Source organism: Tetrao urogallus, assembly GCF_951394365.1.
Source record: "Tetrao urogallus genome assembly, chromosome: 1".
Classification (NCBI taxonomy): Eukaryota; Metazoa; Chordata; class Aves; order Galliformes; family Phasianidae; genus Tetrao; species Tetrao urogallus.
This window is the reverse complement of record NC_136813.1, coordinates 60,176,466-60,197,531: the sequence shown is the minus strand read 5'-3', so window position 1 is coordinate 60,197,531 and position 21,066 is coordinate 60,176,466. Positions and strand designations below refer to the sequence as shown.

At 39.3% G+C, this 21,066-nt stretch overlaps 1 protein-coding gene across 2 annotated transcripts in view; it reads right to left on the bottom strand.

The window, feature by feature from the left end:
• Positions 1-3,162: 3,162 nt before the first annotated feature.
• The window catches only part of UXS1 (UDP-glucuronate decarboxylase 1), a gene marked incomplete at both ends in the record, with an annotated part of 55,002 nt that continues 37,098 nt past the window's right edge, over positions 3,163-21,066 (bottom strand). For both annotated transcript variants that reach the window (XM_079542368.1, XM_079542369.1), the window contains 6 exons: positions 3,163-3,294; positions 5,357-5,456; positions 7,824-7,885; positions 9,247-9,307; positions 10,460-10,503; positions 15,697-15,816. In XM_079542368.1, the coding sequence (XP_079398494.1) occupies positions 3,163-3,294; positions 5,357-5,456; positions 7,824-7,885; positions 9,247-9,307; positions 10,460-10,503; positions 15,697-15,816 (519 nt within the window). The remainder of the gene's footprint in view (positions 3,295-5,356; positions 5,457-7,823; positions 7,886-9,246; positions 9,308-10,459; positions 10,504-15,696; positions 15,817-21,066) is intronic.

Genomic DNA, 21,066 nt, shown 5'->3' with positions numbered 1-21,066 from the left:
GGGAAGGACACCTCCCTCTAGACCAGGTTTCTCAAAGCCCCATCCAGCCTGGCCTTGAATGCTTCCAGGGAGGGGGCATGCACAGCCTCACTGGGCAACCTGTTCCAGTGTCTCACCAGCCTCACTGTAAAGAATTCCTTCCTAATATCTAGTCTAAATCTACCCTCTTCCAGCTTAAAGCCACTTCCCCGTGTTCTGTCTCTACCTGCCCTTATAAAAAGTCCCTCCACAACTTTCCTGTAGGACCGTTCAGGTACTGGAAGATTGCTATAAGGTCCCCCAGGAGCCTTCTCTTCTTCAGAGTCCCAGATCTCTCATCCTGTCCTTGTAGAGGAGATGCTCCAGCCCTCCGATCACCTTCATGGCCCTCCTCTGGACCCATTCCAACAGCTCCATGTCCTTCTTGTGGAGGGTGTCCCAGAAGTGGACACAGTACTACATGCAGGGCCTCCTGAGAGCAGAGCAGAGGGGCAGAATCACCGTACTCAACCTGCTGGTCATGTTTCTCTTGATGCAACTCAGGATACGGTTGGCCTTCTGGTCCATAAGTGCACATCAACTGAGACTCTCAAATCCTTCTCCTCGGGGTTACTCTCAAGTCATTCTCCACCCAACCTGTACGTGTGCTTGGGATGCCCCAAACCAGGTGCAGGACCTTGCACTTGGCAATGCTCAACTTCATGAGGCTGGCACAGGCTCACCTCTCAAGCCTGTCCAGGTCCCTCTTGCTGTGCTAACTTCCAGGCAGTAAGAGCGGTCCTCCCTGTGAGGTTGGAGGAACCCACAGCAGAGAGTGCCTTGCACACCACTTCTTCCAGACAGATCTCACTTGCCAGCACCAAGCTGCCCCAATCACCATACCCACTGTGTGTTCCCAGCTGCAACAAGGGGATTTGTGTCTAACGTGGGCTTAGTGGCCCTTCAGCGTGAATCACTGTGACTACACAGGCACCATGCTAGTTTCACCCTGCCTGCCCAGGTGACAGCAGTAAATGCGAATTCTCAGATTTCCCCAACCCAAAATTACCAATTCAGTGCTTAAGAACCAGCAGACTCTATTTCAATTCACGCCGTTTGAGAGGGCCAGGCCAGCCACTGGCTTAAAACACAAAAGGCAACAGCACCTCACCTGCTGCTCCTAGAAGACATTATACAGAAAGAATATGGGAACTGAACCAGGAATCACTGAAACAAAAGCTGGAGGTGATATAAAGGAAGCAGCAGATCAATACGGTCTGTCATTCAGGCCCACTGGGAGGCATACTGCACACAAACAAACCGACTGTATCAGTGCCAGCCATTTGCCCTCTGCCTGATTTGCTCTTTCTATCGTGGAGATCAGGCTGTGAAGCAATCTAAAAAGCTTTTAAATTCCTATCTGTAGTATCCAAACATTCAGACTTCCAAAGGAATTTTTCTTCAAAAAATGCACATTTCATGCTAGCCTCCAGGAATATGCTTTTTCCACTACAATTTAAATGCTTTGTACAAAAGTCATTGAATTAAATTAAAAACAGTCCTGGAAGTAACAGCTGGTACCTTCAACTCCCATTTATTCTCAAGGGCTGCTGGAGCTGTGTTGCACCTTTGTGTACAACCTCTTCAAATCCAATACAAGGAGAAAGAATACCTTACCCGCAAAATAATCTACAGCTTAAGCTTATTTAAGATTATTTAAACTTGAGTCTTAACCCTTAAGGGTTAAAAACACTGTGCTGGAAGGTGATTTGCAGTTCTCAACGCAGAACTGTTAATGGAGGGGGCACTAATTTCACATGTATCCAGCTGTGATTTTGAGCATACAGAGAGGCAGTGATTTGTGACTGTACTCGTAATTATAGGTTGGACTATGCACATTCAGAGCACACATACCATGGTGTACTTTTGAGGCAACTTAATACGGAAAAAATGCCCAGATCAACTATCCAGAAAAAAAGGCTTCAAGTCAAAAGCAGACCCCAAGCTGCTCAGCTGCAAAATGACAGAAGTGATGGATAGTAATTAAATTCTAGGCAAGTTGCTGTCTCTCCAACCAGAGGGGGAAATGTTCCCACAGGCCCTCCATCTTCATTGCACAGCAGACTTCCACTGGAAGAGAATCTGTGCATGTGAGGGGGGGGGGGGGGGGTATATGACAGAAATAGTTCTGCAAAGTTGTAAGCATTTACAGGTAATTCAATAAGTGCTAAAATAGAAGCATTTCTTCAAGACAGGGATGCTGAAGTTAGACTCCGCGTCACTATCAACTGCCTGGATTGGAATAAATCATGATGCTTTTGTCCAGTCTATTTCGACAGACATCCTGCTTCCCTTCCTATAAAGCTACTAAGAGATGAACAGTGCAAGACGAAACGCTGTTAGCCTTGAGCCAAGTATGCAAGGACTGTAACTTTCTAATTAACACACAGTACATACACAGACATGTAATGCCAGACAAGTGCCCACAGTGAGATGCTGAAACTAAATAGAAGTTTCAATATTTTATTAAAATAGCATATTCAACCACTGTAACCAATAATACATTAACTTTATTCCCAGAGCACGCACAACACAGTAGTGATTCAAAATATCCTTATCCATGGTAATCAATGAAAATATCTCAAATTCAAGTGTACAACTAAAACTAAACCTTTGAAAAAATCTCTCGTTTAAAGAATACATAAAGCTCTCATACAGAATCCTTTTAAACTCCTCTATATTTGATGTCAGTGTCTCCCATCTGACAATACCACTAATTTTTTTTTCTTATGCATAGTAGAACTTCTCATATTTTATAGTATCCATTTTATAAATAAATTGGCATTTTTCCATCTCATTTGTGTTTATCTTCAGCTTCACAAAGAAACCAGTAAATAAAACTGTCAAGGACAGTCACAACAAAATGATCTCACAGCAAGATATAAAACTTGAAGATACTAAAAGATGCTTCTACTCTATTTTTACATAAAAAGACAGATTTAAAAAGTGCAAGGCAAGATTTGCAGGGGAAGGGGAATATTTGTTATTTTTAGGCACATCCACTTCTTTAAAGCAAGCTTCAGAATGAAATTCCAGTTTGTTCTTCATGATACCTGTTTCAAAGTCTCTTTCAAATAAAAAAAAAGAAAAATATTACATCCGTCAAATGTCAAAGCAGGGCATTTCCTGTCCAACCAACAGTCTTCAGTTATGCCTTGTTCTTCCTTTTTTCATCCTTGCAGGTTTTGGTTTGGGAATATACTGATTGTTTGCCTGATATTCAAGTTCTTTACGGAAGTAATGAATTGCTTTATTCAAACCTTCTTCCAGAGGGACCTGTCCCCAAAAATGAGAGAATCGTATCACTCTGTGTTGACATCAGCTCTTTTCACAACAGTAACTTTTTTTAATACAGCTATCAAAAGACTGCTAGAAAGTCCTTTAATTCTTTGCCAATTTAAGTATAAACAGCACCACATACTGGTTACATCTCAGCACTGCTAATGCATCAAACTTCAAGCTTTCAAATTTCAGATGCATTTTCTGATGTTGCAAGTAAAAAAAATCTAACAAATTCAAAGCATCAGATAGTTATGTTTGATCGACTTAGTGTTAAAACAGATTTTCAGAATTCAAGAATCATGCAGTGAAAGAGAGAGAAATTTAAACCCCTTCTGTTTTAAGAACCATCTTTTGCAGAATCTCACAGAATGGAGTATGCCATTGAAAGGTATAAAGCTGGTAGGCTTTTTTTTTTTGTTATTGTCTGCACCAATATAAAGAAAAAGGGATACAGATAATCCTTCAGTATCTTATGTAACATTCTTAAACCCCACAGAAATAATTGTAATTCTTCATATTCTATGCCTATATTTATACACTATGATTTGTAGACAGCAACAACAGAACTATTATCCACTTTTCTCAACAGCCATGAGCTCTGACATGTTTGCTGGTATCATCAATACAGGAGAATAAAAAAGCAGTATAAAAGCTACATGCCTACAGCTCCATGTATTAACATTGCACTGACACTTCAGAGCAGATTTCAGTACTGAATGCACCAAACATAGAAGGTCAGTAGTGTAAAAGTTAACTTTTTTAAACTTTCTGTGATCATACATGTTCTGTGATCATTTCATATGATCATCCTCCCTGTGCTCTAAGGCACAGTATATTAATATCTGGTGTCTCTGAATCCTTTCAGAAGGGTCTGGAACTACATTTTTCCATTAATAGGCTTGCATTTACTAGATGGGTTTGCAGGCTTCCTGACAAGATTTCTGTAAATCTGAAAAGCCAACAAATTGTTGTGCTGGCTAGAATGAGGAGCTGACTAAGGAAGTTGTGCTCTTTCCAGAGATTATATAGGCCTCTCCTCCCCAAACAAGCCAGATCTTATCATCAGCTTTGTTTGGTTATACACTTGCAATTATCTTCATCTGAAGGTTGAAAAGGAAAATAAATGTCATCACGGGCAATTTGTGCTTATCAGCTGTGCTGAGTAATGACAATCTTGACCACCTCAGGGGGTGAGCAACCAAGCTTCAGAGGTGGACAAGCCTTAATGTGGATAGTAAGACAAGTCTGACTAACCCTAAGCACATTTCAAGCTTATTTACACATAGAACAAACCCTGAACATCTCTATGTATGATACTTGTAGCCCAAAATAAGAGATTCTGGTTTGGTTCAGTCCATCAGAATTAAAAACAAAACAAAACTAAAAAACACACAAAGTAGTGTGTAGCTCTCTCTGATGAGGTTCACATTTTGCTCTGCCTGAGTTTCACACAGTTCCCTTTAAATGAGCTATGACAAAACAGAAAATTCTGCTGTCATATTCCTCCCTACAGGCAACCCAAATTAACATTTTGGTTGCAACATTGTTATTAATCACCTTAAAAACAGTCTTACTCTATAGATCTTTCTAAAAACATTTTAATTAAGCTAAAAAGAATTTTTTTTTTCCTTTCGTAATGCATGTCACCACAGCAAAACAGGAACTAAGACAACAGCAGCAACAGCAAACTCGTTAGGCTCTTTTAACTATGTACCACATCCTTCAAAGAATCCTACAGGCTTACAGAAAGGTAGCCACTTCATAATATGCATGTGAAAAAGTTGAAAAGCCTATTAAAAAAATGGTTCCTACTTACGTTTGTCACACATGCCAGTACTAATCTGTTCTCCTGTATGGCACAAACCATGCAATTTATCCAGAAATTCCTGAATCATAAGCTAGTGCAACAGTACGAGAGACTCCAGGCACTTTACAGCTGTTTTAAAACTGTCCTGGAGATAGTGTTAAGCAGATACTTTGAAAACTGAAAGATATCATTGCTATGTGGTCCTCCCCATGTTTTTGGGCACAACAGCAGTAGCATAGCTGTACATACCACAGGTTCCCATCCAAGTAACAACTTGGCTTTTCTGATGTCAGGTTTTCGTTTCTGAGGGTCATCCTGTGCTTCTGAGAGAAACTGGATTTCACTCCCGCTGCCTATCAAACAAGAGGCTGTACGTTATTATCTGCAACTCACCACATGCTACATTTAGTCTTTTCTACTACTGAAACATTAGGTGATTCTGAAGTTTCTGCATCATAATTCCAACACTGAAAAGCATTCCATGCAGCTGTACTGCACACAACAGCTGAGTGAACCAGCTGTCCTAGAACAGCATGGATCACAAAACATTTCATGAAGATTTCAACATGCATTCACAAAGGGAAGTAATGTTAATCACTTAAGTAACATTCTCTGATGAAGTAACCATCGCTGTAGACAATGGGAGAGCAGTGGATATTATTGACTTCAGCAAGGTTTCTGACACTGTCTTCCACGAAATTCACCTACACAAGCTGTTGATGCACAGCTTAGTAGCCAGGTCCACATGGTGGTGATGAGTAACACAAAGCCCAGCTGAAAGCCTACACTACTGGTGTACCCCAGAAGTCAACACTGGGCCACTGTGAGTGGCTGGTACACCAGTACCAAGGCCATGTTGCCATCCAGAGAGATCCTGACACACTGGAAAAATGGCCTGTCAGAAACCTCACAAAGTTCAACAAATGGAATTACAGAGTTCTGTACCTGTGGAGGAATAACCTCAAGGACCAGGGCATGCTGGAAGGTAGCCTGGCAGGAAAGGACCTGAAGGTGCTCCTGGACACCAAGTTGAACAAAAAAGGGCAATGCTATTATTCACTGCATTAGGCAAAGTACTACCAGCAGGTCAAGAGAGGTCCTTCCTCTCCACTCAGTACTATGCCCAGATCTGGGTCCACCAGTACAAGAGGGACAAGGACATGCCAGAGACGGTCCAAAAAAAATCCATGAAAGAGACCAAGGGTCTGAAGTACCTATACTGTGAGGATGGGCTGGGACTGTTAAGCCTTGAAAAGAGAAGCTACAAGGTGAATTTCTTCAGCCTATGTGTATCTCCCTTCGGAGATACACACCAAGAGGACAGAGCCAGGCCCTTTTTGGTGGGGCCCAGTGCCAAGACAAAAGAACAGACACGAACTGGAACAGGAGTCTCCCTCTGAACACCAGGGAAACACTTCTGTACTGAGTGGGCAACAGAGCACTGGCACAGGCTGCTCAGAGGCTTTGCAGCCAGCTCCTTGGAGATCTTCAGAAGATGCATGGACACGTCCATGGACAACCTGCTGTGGGTGGCCCTGCTTGAGCAGGACTTGGGCCAGAGCAACACAGAGATCCTTGTCAGTTTCAGCATTTCTGTTCAGTTCTGCATTTCTGTTAGTGTTTTTCCATTGCAAAAGCACTTCACTTGCTCTTTGCCCATACTTTTCAGTCTGACTGTTAAATACACATAGCACTTGTGTTCCCTCATGAAAACACACAGGACAGTTTATCTAATCTAAGCTAGCCAACAGTTCATATGCCATCTTACTGTGAGATTTTATGGATGTAGAACTAAATTGCCACTCCAGGCAGACTGAAACAGGTCAAGTTGTTTGTGAACAAACAGACAAGGTAACGATTATTTTATCTGCCAGATGGGTTTGGTGCTGTGTTTTTCAATCCCTTCCCTGAACTGTGGATTTACAGATGTTTTTCAGTGGGGATGGTTCTCTATTTGAAACACCACATGCATCAACTTCCGTACCGTATGTCTGAACTTGTCTTTTTCAGCCACTTTTTACAGATCTCTCAGAAGCACTCATGGAATCTACAGACCGAAATCGTTGGCTAAGGGCACCAGCATGTTTCATCTCATGAGGAAGCCACATTACAAGACTGTGCACAGCTATTTACTTCCATTCTTAAGGGCTCTGAAGTGCTACAGATATCAGAAAAAGGGGAAGTCAAAGTGTTTTCTTCCAAGCCACACTCAAGAGAGGTGCTGGCAGCCCTCGCAGGAATCACTGGTAGATCAAAGAAGAGTAGAGAAAGACTGGCAACACAGCATGAAGTTTTTTAATGGTAATTGAAGGAGAACAGCCTGCACCATTGTGAAAATCCCCTTGCTAAAATATCTGTATTTCAGCTAGGATATTATGTAAGATGTTTTTACAGCATGCAGTGAGGAAAACTTCACTTTCAGGTAATTATCTAGTAACTTGCATAAACATTATATAAAATTACTGACATAAATCATGCAGATACACTGAAAGAATGCATTCATTTGACTGTTCATGCAGTTTTTTATGAGCTCAGAGGATTTGGATTATCTGATTAATATTTAATTATATAGCCAGGATACAATTGATTTTAATAAAGTTATTAAGAAACCCAAAGCCCAATTAAATTATCTATATAATACATACACTAATCAAGACAAAATCACCTAATGACAATAAGTACTTCATGAGATCCACTGAAGAATTACTTCTTATACTCACCAACCAGTTTTTTGATTAACTGGGCAAACTCTAGGATTGTGTGCTCTTCTGGGTTTCCCTAGAAATGGAAAGGAATACTATTTACAGTAACAATTTATAACAAGTTAGCTTTCTGACATTACACAGTTCTAATACAGTGATGTTGAGTTTTTTCAGTTTAGCATTATTACCACATTTCTGCTCAGATGAAAATAATTCAGTGTGACGTGGGGGGGTATCCAAAAACTATTATATAAAGGATAAATAAAATGCATCCCTTAATCACAATAAAATTACATACCCCAATTCAGCAGCCCACACAACCACATCATCAGTTCAGTCTGTACACAACAACTTTGATGAGTTGAGGACAGATGATATAATAAAGACTTCATATGTATAAGTATACTAAGTTCAACCAATTTTGCTGCAGTTGATTACTTCCAAATTTACCACATCTACAAATTTACCAATACATATAGAGGCTACCTGCTTTCCTATACAATATTTCTTTTCTTAAGTCACATTTTTTTTCAGCTAACTTGCACATGAGAAACAATCTCAGCATTTCAGAATAAAATGCTGAAAGCTTCTTGCTAGATTAGCTCGTCTTCAGACTCAATTCCCTCCGTCCCTAGCATTCCTCGTTTTAACAGGCCTCTTACTACATCTTGTTTGACCTACAGCTGAACATCTATCTACACACAAATCTAAATGCTTGGTTTTCCAGAGGCAAAACACATGATGGATTTTAAAAATATCAGCATTCAGATAGAAACACAGAAACAAACTTACAGCCACAAGAAAAGGAAGGAAGAAAGAAAAAAAAACAAACAACTAGTGAGCTGCCCTGCAGAGTTGAGTACTTGATTTGGCAAAAGTTGACATACAAAGAAATGATCTGGCACGTGCACTCTTTTCCTATTCTTATATTTACTGCTGAAGGTAATGTGATAGCAAATGGCACAAAGTAAAAACCTTAGTGGATAAGTTCTAAGAATCACAGTCAATATTAGAAAATTACCCAATCGAAAATAAACCCATTTTCTTCCAATCAAAGCCAGTATTAAATGATTTCTATTTAGTCAGAGCTAAGTATCCCTTTCAGTGCTCACTGTAGTTAAAAAGTAATTGGTGTATTTTGCATCCTGATCCTTTTCGATTTCATATTCTAATTACATGAATCTTCCTGTTAATACAAACAAAAAAAAACTCTAAAAATTTCTCTTGTTCTTGACACTATCATATCTTAACACCTAGGTGCTTAATCTTCTTACTTATACAGAAAATGCAGGGTTAAAGAGATTTTTTATTCTGTTCATTACTTCTAGAAATCAGCATCTATTTCTTCTAGAAATTAGCATCATTGTCAAGAAGGAAAACACGGGTGAAGTTGGTTACTGCACAGTAAACTCAATAGAGTGAAGCACTCATACTCACCAAGTTGACAGGACTGCTGACATTGCTGTTCATCAACGCCACCAATCCATTCACAAGATCACTACAAAAAGAGAACAGATTGAGGCAATTTTCACTTTCCCATAAATAATGCTCTCCTCTAAAAGGAGAGCTGCCTCCCCAGAGCTCCGTTAAAGCAGATGAGTTGACTGAGAAAGGCTGAAATAAGATTTACAGCATATTTTTAAATGACTGCATGTCTCCATAGCTTTTTGTTACACAGTCCCAGTTGAAAGATACATTGAAATGAAGGTTAGTTTTAAGGGGTTTGAAATATACTGGCTACAATCCCTCAGAGCACATTCAGGAAAATGAAAAAACAACCAAAGTTACTTGAAAAAAAAAAATAATACTTCATCTTTCCTCTCCTACACACATTTATTAGGTGCTCATTTCCTACATATCTCACATGACAGCATCAACACCTGATTTTCAGTTTATTATTTCAATCACCATCTCTCTTCCTGAAAATTTTAAGACAAGTTTGTTAAAAAGAATGTTTTGGTGATACCTCCTCACAGAAAAATAACACAGATATCTGATACAACAATATCAGCACATCCCTGGACATACAAATCCTGACTTCTTTCATTACAGAACACCATCTTTAAAGGAGTGGCTTCCATCACCTCTGTTACTGCTTTCCCACTACTGAAAGAACAGCATTTCCAAGCACATTATGATTAAAACAACCCAGAAGTCTGGCCCTGATGTTTAGCTAACAAAACAGAACAGAAGATTCTAAGGACCAGACTGACTTTTTGTCACTGAAAGTACATTCTGGTCTTGCTTATACTACAAACATCATCTGCTGCAATATCCCCTCAACTTGTTCCTTCCCCTAGAAGGGGACATGTGCACTGTACTGTCCACCACCAGGACACAAGGTGGCAGCATTGTATTAAAATGCAGAGAGTTAAAAACTGTTCTGACTCAATGCAGCATTAAGAACCTTCCTATCAGGCACTGGCTGCCCCTTAGGAGAACACCACAGTATTTTAATTCAGAGCTCTAAACCAAATAATGTGTCGTTCCTTGGTATTTTTAAAAACTTCAGCATCTCCTTTCTGAAAGTAAAGCTGGTCTAAGAATGAAAATAGTTCTTGGATTAAAATGAAGCTCATACTAACTGACCAAGCTAAAAAGAATCAGCAAATAAAGTAAACAAGTATCAGAAAGCACAAACAAGGCTTACCTGACATACTGGAAAGCTCTCGTCTGAGTTCCAGGTCCATAGACCTAAAACCAGATGAAAATTAGAGAAGTTACAGAACTGTAAGAGTCTTCTCTAGCTCAATTATCTTCTCCTTGCCATCCTAGTAAGAAGTGCCAGGGAGAAGCACCCAAGACACAGGCTCTGCATTACAAGGTTGGAAAAAGATGTATTTGCAGTCTCTTGGCAAAGTATCAGTCCTTTGAAGGTTCTTTTTGTTCTTGGAAATTCCTCCAGCAAATATACTGTTACGCAACTAATTAATCTAGAATTCTGAACCTATGGAATGTTCTTAGTGGTGCAAGACAAAGCGATACTTTGTCCTCTCCCAGCTCACTGAAAGAGGCTACAGCACGGCACTCAGCCAGAAAAGAGCACCAAATATTTAAAGCAAACCTCAGAATACTATGATGTGGTTATGATGGGCAATTTTTGTTTGCTCTTTAACAGCAATGAGCTTCAAAAAGACCACCAAACATTCACAGTCCCTAAAAAAAGAAAAAATTTCAAGGAATCAGAAAAGCAACAAAGTCAAATTACTTTCTATTAGAATCTAGGGAAATGGGAGAAAGAATAATTTCTAGTAGATATCATTCTCCAAATCACACATCTGTTTGGTGTGTTTTTGTTTCACAGGATGGCCAGGGTTGGAAGGGACCTCAAGGATCATGAATCTCCAACCCCCCTGCCACATGCAGGACCACCAACCTCCCCATTTAACACTAGACCAGGCTGCCTAGGGCCCCATCCAACCTGGCTTGAACACCTCCAGGGACGGGGCATCCACAACCTCTCTGGGCAGCCTGTTCCTGCACCTCACCACTCTCTCTGTAAAGAACTTAAAAATATTTTTCTCGGTTTAGGCGTTGACACTTTGGAGCAATCAAGTTGTTTAAATTCAAAACAGACATTAAAACTATTTAGAATGTATATAACGCTATCAGACAATTTTTTTATTTATTTTTTAAACAGCTGAAGAGTGCGCAGAAGTAAAAACCCTAGAACATGAATACTTAGATACTGAAAGCTATTGGCAGGCATCCTTAAGTGGGAAAAACACAAATTTGAGTGAGACGCATCATCATCAGCTACGAAAGAAAATGGTTCTGGAAGGATAGATTTGAAAGCATGTTTGTTTTCCTAGGGGATAGGAAAGGAACTACAGTTGGTATATAATGCCATCATCCATCTTATTGAGCCTGCTGTCTGAGACAGATTCCAAGTTCAAAGAATTTGCATTTTGGTAGACACTGGGTAAGATTCTAAGCACTCAAGGCTTAAAGGATTTACCAAATAACTCGTTCTGAGAAAATGGTACCCAAAAATGCACACTGACAGCTTGGTGGCTTCTCAAAGCAAATGGAAAGTACATTTTATGTATGCACACAAATTCCTGTTTGTCTTCTTTTGGCTCACTGGATATGTTTTAAAGAACTAAGCCATTTGTGCATGATTTCTACAAAGTCACCTACGCAGTTACCTCTCCTACATGCCGCTCGAAAACGCAGCAACGTTTCCCCCTTTCAAATTCTTTTAATAAATCCTTCCTTTTCAACAATAAAAAGAAATGATGGCCACGTTTGCATAAGCTGCAATTTCTTAAAGGCAAGTAACTAAAAACACCTTTCATTTCATGAGATGAATTTACCTCATTTGAACTACTACTCAGAACCAAGAGACTGAACACTTGTGTTTGGTTATATTTTGAAGAGCTCAAGGGTGGGTTCTCCTGACAGCCAAATTCTGTGTTAATACAAGGGTGAAATTTTTATTCATTTTTTAAATCTCAACTACTGCTCCTTGCTGATATTTCATTTTATTTGACCTGTTTAGCCAAACAACTCTCCCCTTAGCTCTTTTCTCATTTCCAGTCATTTTTACTTGTAGATAGTTATTCCTTATGGAACAGAGATGCTGGGCAAAATCCTTTATTTTATCCCTCATTACTTTCTTGATAATCAAGTCTAGACAGCGTGGCTGTTATAAAAGGAAAATAAAGTTTTTAATATTGCCTCTCATAGAACAGCACTGACTCCAGACTCATCTTATTGATGTTCTGAAACATCCCAAGGATTGCACATTTTAAAACACAATAATCACTCCATATTTGATACTGGAGTAAGTTTTCACAAAATTTCCAGTTAGTGTTTTTATTCCGTTTTAGTTATAGAAGACTGGAGGACTATTTTTAATAAAATTTGAGCAACTAGAGTATGAATGAGAAAAATGTTTCAGAGATCAAATACAGCAAAAGCTCACCACAAGCACTAGGGCAGCAAACATAACAGATGGAAGGACCTTCAGACCCTTTACAAGCTTTATAAGCTAGGTAAGCTTTCTAAATGTCATGTAGAGGCTCAAGACTTCATGCCCCCGTATACTACCCTGGAAGCAATAGAGGTACAGTGCTATAATCCAATATCATACAATTACACACCTACACATATTTTGATATGAAGAAGTCCTACCAGGACCTAAAGTCTCAAAGAAAGAAGCTCCATCTTGCCTGCTTCCATTTGCTTACTGCCTTGCAACAAACAGAAGTAGCCTCAACCTGTGGCTTTTGGGAGATGGCTTACTGGTAAGAAAATGAAACTCAACATGAATTTGTTTAATGTTTTGAAAAGAAAAACATTCATAAAATCTCCTGTGCACCTGCTTTGTTTTATGAGCAGTCTGATACGAACTCTAATGGACTGCCTGCAGCACTACTGTCAGAAGGATCACATTAAGAGAAGACTGACTGAGTCAGGGACTTGCCTTTTGCATATATTTTTTCTATCCCACAAAGCATTGCAAATCACTCCCAAATCTAGGGCATCATCAAATAGAAGTAAAGAACAAAGCAGTATCTGGGCAACTAATTACCCTAGCTGTATAGCAGTTGGCAACATTCATGTTTGAAGAGCGTATTTCTGTCAAAGCCTTGCATTTTTCATCAATAACTAGCTGTTTCTGGGACATGAAGAATGAAATCTGGAATAGTGCGAACAAGTATTAAAAAAGAAACATCCCTATAGTTTCTTCCATACAGGCAGCCTTGCTAACAGATCCTCTATTCCCAAAGCTTATTAATAAATACACACCCCTAGTCTAGGCAATCTAGGCAGATTTACGGCCTTGGAAAAACATTTACTTCCAAACAAACTACAGTAGCTGTGCTAATGCACAGACAAGAAATGGAGCATCGCTGTAAAGTAATTCACTCCATTCTAGCCATTATCTGAGGAGGGTGGAGGAGGAAACCGGAGTTTATTGCTGATGTACAACACTTTAACAGACTGTATTCCAGCGCCATTTTTCAACCAAAAGAATCCCATGTAAAACTCCAGCCAAATAAAAAAAATAAGAGAAGACTACTTATTTTTTATGACCATTAAGAGATGATGTTTCCTTCTGTTTTGATCGCTTAACGTCAGCCCTCCAGCACAGAAGCAGCAGAGTTCCTGAGAAATTACGCTGGCAAATGCTTATTTCCCAATAGGTAGGGCATAAATTTATGTGGCAGGATTATTTTTTCCCAACCTGTACTGAACACACATGGTTGTGCAATTAGCCTGCTCAGTGCTGAAAATACTCTTGTCAGTACAGGCACAGCATTCTAGTCTCATTGGCTTTCTCACTTGCTCCAGATTGAGCCCTGGCATCTGCAGCCTCAGTCAGGATCACACAGTTGCAAATACACTTTACAAATACAAAAAGCACTGTCAGTGCTCTGTAGAAAAAAAAGTAAACCTCTAGAGGGAAAACAACCTTAAGGGGATGCACACAACACTCACAGGCTGGTTGCTCTGAAATAAGCAGAGCAGCTAGGAGAAACAGAGTTGACAACATCCACTGCTGGTTAATGTTAAAAAATAGTAATAAATTTGCTTGAGAGAGCAACCACTGACAAAGAGCAAGCTAAAAAAATAGATGCTTAACTATAGAGAGGACCAATCTTTCAAAAAAACAAAAACACTGTGCTGAAGGTAGGTGATTCCTTGGGACAGGGAACAGTCCTAAGACAGTATTCCTTTCTTGAACACTGTTCAGCTTCAGGTTTTCCCCACAAGAATCACAGTAGTGGAAGTTGCCACAGAATTTTCATCCTTTCCCTCCTGGGATTGTCTTCAAGATACTACAGGAAGTCTTGGCTGAATTGTGTATTTTATAGTCTCTAGTAAAAGGATTGCTATCTCAGCCTCAAGACAGTTATCCCCTGGAAGGGCAACTTTTTTGTCATTTATTTGCTTTTTATCAGTTATATATTATTTAGCAGTTTACTGGCTTATCAGAACAAGAGCCCTTTGAGTGATTTCCTGGCACTTCACTCTTCTAATCTAGGCAACATTAACAAATTTTCAAATGAAATTCTGCTATATGTCACATACATTGTATATTTTCCCATGAGCTCACAACTAATCTCAGAATCCAAAGTACTTCTCTCCTTGTCTCAAGATATCTCCCTCCATTTATTTTATATGTGCTCATTATTTTACAGTAACAAACCAAACAAAGTATTAGGACATAAATCAGGTACTCTCTGTGTTGCTAAACTATCAGCAGCATTTTTGGCAGAATTTTGGCCCATGCCAGCACTTGCTCTCCCGATGTTGTAAAACTGCTTTAAGTACTATCAAAAGCCAAGAACCATTCCGAGCAAACAGTCTGGATGTTCCAACTTGTTTTGAAAACAGAAAAATGTAGCTGTATAGATGTGGGCCTTGTCACACCAGCTGTCAATGGCAACAAAAACCAGTCCTGGCCTGCTTTATCCACTAAAATGTGATGTAGCTTGAAGGCCTTTAATGTTATGCTACTCATGGAAAGTTAGGCTGATATCTAAGCTTGCAAAAAGACAGTTAGATGCCTAACTTCCAAAAATGGTTCAGAGAAAGTTCCTCAATAAGAAATAGTACAAAGCCACAGTACTCTAAACCTGACCACAAGGAAGAGTTACAGCAGACAAGAGATTCAAGTTTAGGATGACTAAAATACTTTCCTAGATTGCAGCTTGTTTCTACCTTATGATGCAATATCAATACAATCAACAGAACACACCTTTGCACGTACAATTCTATAAACATGACCTTGATATACTGCAAAAAAAAATTTTTTTTTTAAACTTTAGAGAGGGGAAACCCTCAGTGTTTCCTAAAATCCAAGCTCCATCATAGCACATGAGCACAGAATATACAGAAAACAACTCTTCATGTCAGTGACAAATCATTACTTACTGTTAGCGGCTCTCCCTGTAGAGCTTGTAGGATAAAATTACTGACAACTCTACCATCATTCATATGCATTCGAGGACCAAAGGTATTGAATATTCTGGCAACCCTTACTTCGACTCCTTCCTGCAGGTGAAGGAAAAAACAAACACATATTACTACCTTAGTAAGCATTTCTTTCTTGCCAAAATTGCAAATTAACTCTCTCCTATCCAAAATCTTTTTTAAGAATTCATTCTGCAGATTGAAAACGCATTACTTTCCCACTATGAAACACTTCTAACCTCTCATCAATGCTACTGGAAACAGTGCATACAGCAAGATAATGCTACTTCTCTGTTCCTGTAATGCGAATTCTAAGTCAGTGCTAGAACAGCTGATGATTTCAGTACAAGAATTTTCCTTTAACAAGAGCTTCAAGACTTTCAGTAGTACCCATTCAACAAGAACTTTTTTTTTTTTTTTTTTTTTTTAAGATGTCTCACAATCACTAGATGTAGTACCGGGGTATTGCTTCATGAGATTAGAATTGAATGTTTCAGGTAAGTGTCTTTACCAGTGCTGTAAAGAGGCTTTGTAGCCACAATCATTATCTTTCTTAGCTACTTATTAAGCTGCATAAATTCATGGCTTATAGTACAAGTCTTTCAATGCCTTAACTTTTTTCACCAAGAAGTATTTCTGCCACTGCCTCAAAGTCTTTCAGGAGGATATTCTGCAAAGTTTCAAAGTAAAATGCAACAAATGTGAAACTGGGAAACTGTCTGGACAACGAATTTTAACAATGGGAGACTGCAGGACAGAAGCAATCTCTCCAAATACTTTCTGTTTATTGACACTGACTCATTTGGACAAGCCACAGTTCATGATAAAACTTAGAAGAAGGATTCTTGGCCTTTATAAGTTGAAGCATGCATTTGGCTCTGGATGAACTTAGAGCAGCATGTTCTGCTGTAAAGAGATATTACCAAGTGAGTGATTGATACAAGTCAGAGGGAAGGATCTCCAAGTGATCCGTAAACAAACAAATCCTCAGAGCAGTTTTGTGAAAACAGTAGCATTACCATTTTAGAGATATGCAAGTGAGAGAGGCAAAAGCACATTTAACACTTTGGGTATTACACGGTGTTGACAAATGGGAAAGACCAAGTAGCAAAGGTAGACCCCAACATCCTTGCTAGGGAGAAGGCCAAGCAACATTAAGTTCTGCTTACATGCAGGTAAGGTTTCAAACTCCATGACAAAATGCTATTTATATTTGCAGATACGTTATAAGCTAACACTAACCAGGCAGATAACCTTTGTGCCATATGAACAGCTTGGATCACTCATACACCAAGCTTATGCCCGTAATAGAGCCAAAAAATAACCTTGGGAAGAGCAGAAGCTCCTTCCTGTGCAAAATGCATCATCTGGGAACATGCTCCTCCTTTGCAGTTAAAAAAGCATGTCAAACATACAGTTCCAGGAGCATATTACACAGCCATTCCCAAAGCTTCCTCTGTATCTGAAAATACACTCTGGCAGAGTTTCTTGTTCTTCCGTTTTCCCCAGCACTCTAGCTTAAAAGGACACTGACTCCTCCAGAGAGGGATTGTATTTCATGTGGTCTTTCCAGACATTGCCATTAATAACAAGTACTGAAAATGAGACACTTGGAAGCTAGTACTCAAGATAAAAATAACTCATTAAACAATGCTGACCAAAAAAGCCTCTCTTGTACTCCACAAGCTACAGCAGCAGCCTTGTTTTCCAGCATTGGCTGGAAAACAGTAAAGGCTCTAGAAAAGAAAAACAGTACATGCTGTATAAGCACTTACTCATCACCACAGTGAATGCAATATTTATCCTCCCTTTTATTTATTTCATCTGCAAAAACCCGTAATGTTGTATTTTAAAAATCACTAACCTTTTATTTATAGAATTGTCTAGCAAAGCCATTCTAGGCAGCAACCTGCTTTGAAAATCTGTTTTCCCTGCAGCAGATTTCCAATTTGCGCCTGTAAAACTGTGATCTGTCTTCTCAAAAGAAACTCTTCCGGAAATAGATCTTGGTGCCAATATTCTAATAACTGTTCTAAATTTTCTTTTACCATTTCATGAAAATCTCCTTTGAGGTAATTCCTTTGTTAACTGCCTACAAATACTACTGGAACTCTCTTATCTACACCCTTTACTCTGAATATCAAGGTGTTACTTTCAACTGACCACCTTCACAATACTCCCACTAGCAAAGTCAATTACTTCCTTGGACTTCTGGCTGTAAGGCAGGTGTAATCCTTTTATTATAGCCCAGGAGAAAGCAGGAAATTTTTTGTTGAGCAGTATAAACATAGGACAAAGAGAGAGCTTGTGACTAACCCCTGATGAGCTCAAACGTGGTCATCTGGCTTCCGTCCTCACCGCTTAAGGGAGAAAGTTCTTTGGGCAGCCCAAAAAGAGATAGGAAGCAAGCTAGTAAAATGCAACATTGTGAGCTATCAAAACACTTTAGTTCACTCTTATTTACCAGTATGAAGATAATAAGCTGTGGCCATATTTCATAAAGATCTCAGGCGAATTCGTCTTATTAATTAAGAGTGCTAAACATTTCCTCCTTGTAAAGTCTGTGGGTGCATCTAAACAGCAGAAATAAATTAGAACTCCCTGCTTCCTGCACCTAAAATCAGGAAAGAGAAAGCTGCATTTGTCTGTTTTCAGGCAGACAATGAATTTCATGGACCAAAAAAAAAAAAAAAAAAAAAAAAATCAGCAGGGAATGCCTAGACAGCTGCATGGATAGCATTGTGACCTGATACAAGTCTTCACCAGTGCTTCAGCTAAAACTACTAAGATTGTTGCCCTCGTTGCATCAGTCACCTTTCTAGTGACTCACATTCTTCATCAATGAGATCACTAATTAACTGTGATTTTTATTTCCCCAAGTCCTGAACTGTAATCATATAACACAGCAACAATAGAATCCATCCATAACGTTTTTATGCTACAGTATTCTAACCTTGAGGCTCAATTTGAGGTTCATATATATGTATATATACACATACACACACATATATATACACACTATATATATATTTTTTTTATATATATCAAGTTTTTTTGAACTGTTTTGCAAACACACAGTGATGTTGATGTCTGAGTTTCATAAATGGTGAGCCTCTAGACATGCTAAGAAGGGCAATCACAATTGTGTTGATTACTTTTGGTAAAATGCAGGTTCTTGAACACAATCCAGGCATATCTCTAGCACTCTCATCTTCTGGTTGAATATTACCAACACTTCCCAGCTCAACACTTCCCAGATCAGAGAAGCCATCGTATCAGTTCAACGTCTCTTCATACCAATACTTCAATCTCTCTGCTAAAGCGTTTTATTTCTAGCATTTGCCTCAGCTCATTTATCTCTTATAAGTGTTGTATATGGCCAATGAAAGAGGCACAAGCCTGTTCTTCCAGCACTTGGATGGGAGTTACTGCCATTAGGAAGGCATGTGTATCCACTAAAGTGTATCCATGCCTGAATTACTAGGGTACCCCCTATAGACAGGGATTTTAACTTCAGTATTTTACTGAACAGCATAGCTTTGGAACACGAGGAGGCAGTTAATATGAACAGTGTAATAAAATCCAGTGAATGAGAGCTTTAACACAGCTTCCATTAAGGGTCAGAAATACTAATACTCCCAAACAACCAACAGTAAGTATTTCAAACTATTTTAGTCTTCTGCGTGACAGAGTTCTGCAGAGCTATACTCATGAATTGTATGAAAAGAACAGTTAGAGGTAAAAGGCAGTGCCTTCTCAAAGATTTCAGAGCAATGATGGCTGAATGAGGAAGACGCACCTTACAGACAAAAATAAGAGGTATGTTAAACTGTAAAGAAAAACATCAGAAACAACACTTTGCATCAACAAATGAATGCTGCTACAGATACACTCATTCAAACACTCGCTAAACCAAAAAAAGGGAATCAATCTTAGAATAAAGAAAAGCACAAAGTCTTCTTGACTTCAGAATTCAATTTACACACAAGAGAACAAATGGTATCAGGAACAAAGGAACCAAGTTCTCCAATTACCTGAGGGAAATCAGAAAATGGGATTTCTTATAGCACAGCAGGGAAAAACCGAAAAACACAACAACAAAACTTTGCGCAAAGATTACAGAAAGCCTTCAGACTTGTCTTAGGAAACCCTTTCCTATTCCTTTAGCCCTAGGTTTGACCTTGCCTAAAGTACAAGGTTATTTCGTAATTGTTACCAGCAAAGAGCAGGTAGAAACAATAAAGATAATTCAGCAACAAAAAAGCCATTTTGTCTGAACAGGGGCAAGATGACCAGACAGTTTTTTCCTGCTTTATCTTCACATAATTTGGAAAAAAATGTGTGGCTGCACTGACAGAAGAAAGCCTTCAACTGCACACATGCATTTGCATAATGAAGGTCTGACAATTCAGATAAATCAACCAACACAATTCAGGAATGCATTCTAAGGGCAGAACTCTGCACTTACAGAGGGGCTCTAACTACTAACGATCCAATGAAAAGATATGCTGCATTTTTATGGTAATTCCTCAGACATTACAGAGTTCTCCTGCTCCTGCTTTTGCCTCACCTTCACAGAATCACAGAATTGTAGGGGTTGGAAGGGACCTCTAGAGATCATTGAGACCACTATGGCTCCCACACCTCAGGTATTTATAAACCTGGATCAGGTCCCCTCTCAGTCATCTTTTCTCAAGGCTAAACAGACCCAGTTCACTCAGCCTTTCTTCATAGGGGAGATGCTCCAGGCCCTTCACCACTTTTGAGGCCCTCCGCTGGACTCCTTCCAAGAGGTCCCTGTCTTTTTTGTCTTTCCTCATGAAGTTACAACTGCTGGAAACACCACTGTTTCCTCATTCAAAACAGAAATACATAATTAGAAAGATAGAAGTGACCAACAAACAGTACTTGATATTTTCAATGGAATTGCCATGTTTATGGGGAATAATAACACAACTGAGTGCGAACGCTCTCAAACTTTGCAGAGGAAAGGAACTGTGAACGTATTTGCTTCTCCCCAACCCCTTCTACCCGATTTTCACGTAACAGAACACTAACTGCGGTAATGACACCTGCATATTAAAGGATTCAGTCAGCAGTGCAGTGGGAATGGCTGTAGCATCTTATCTCTTCTTTCCTACAATGCAATCAGTGCCCGAGGTGCTGATTTTGTCTGTAGCATCTTATAGACTCCTACTCCAATCTCGACTCTTTCTATTCCTGCACGTAAAACTCCCCTATGTGGTTCCTAAAAAAGTTTAGAGTCCCAAGATATTTTTTATCACTACCACTTAGCTTTGGCCTAGTATGTGTCCCAAAAGTAACCATTAT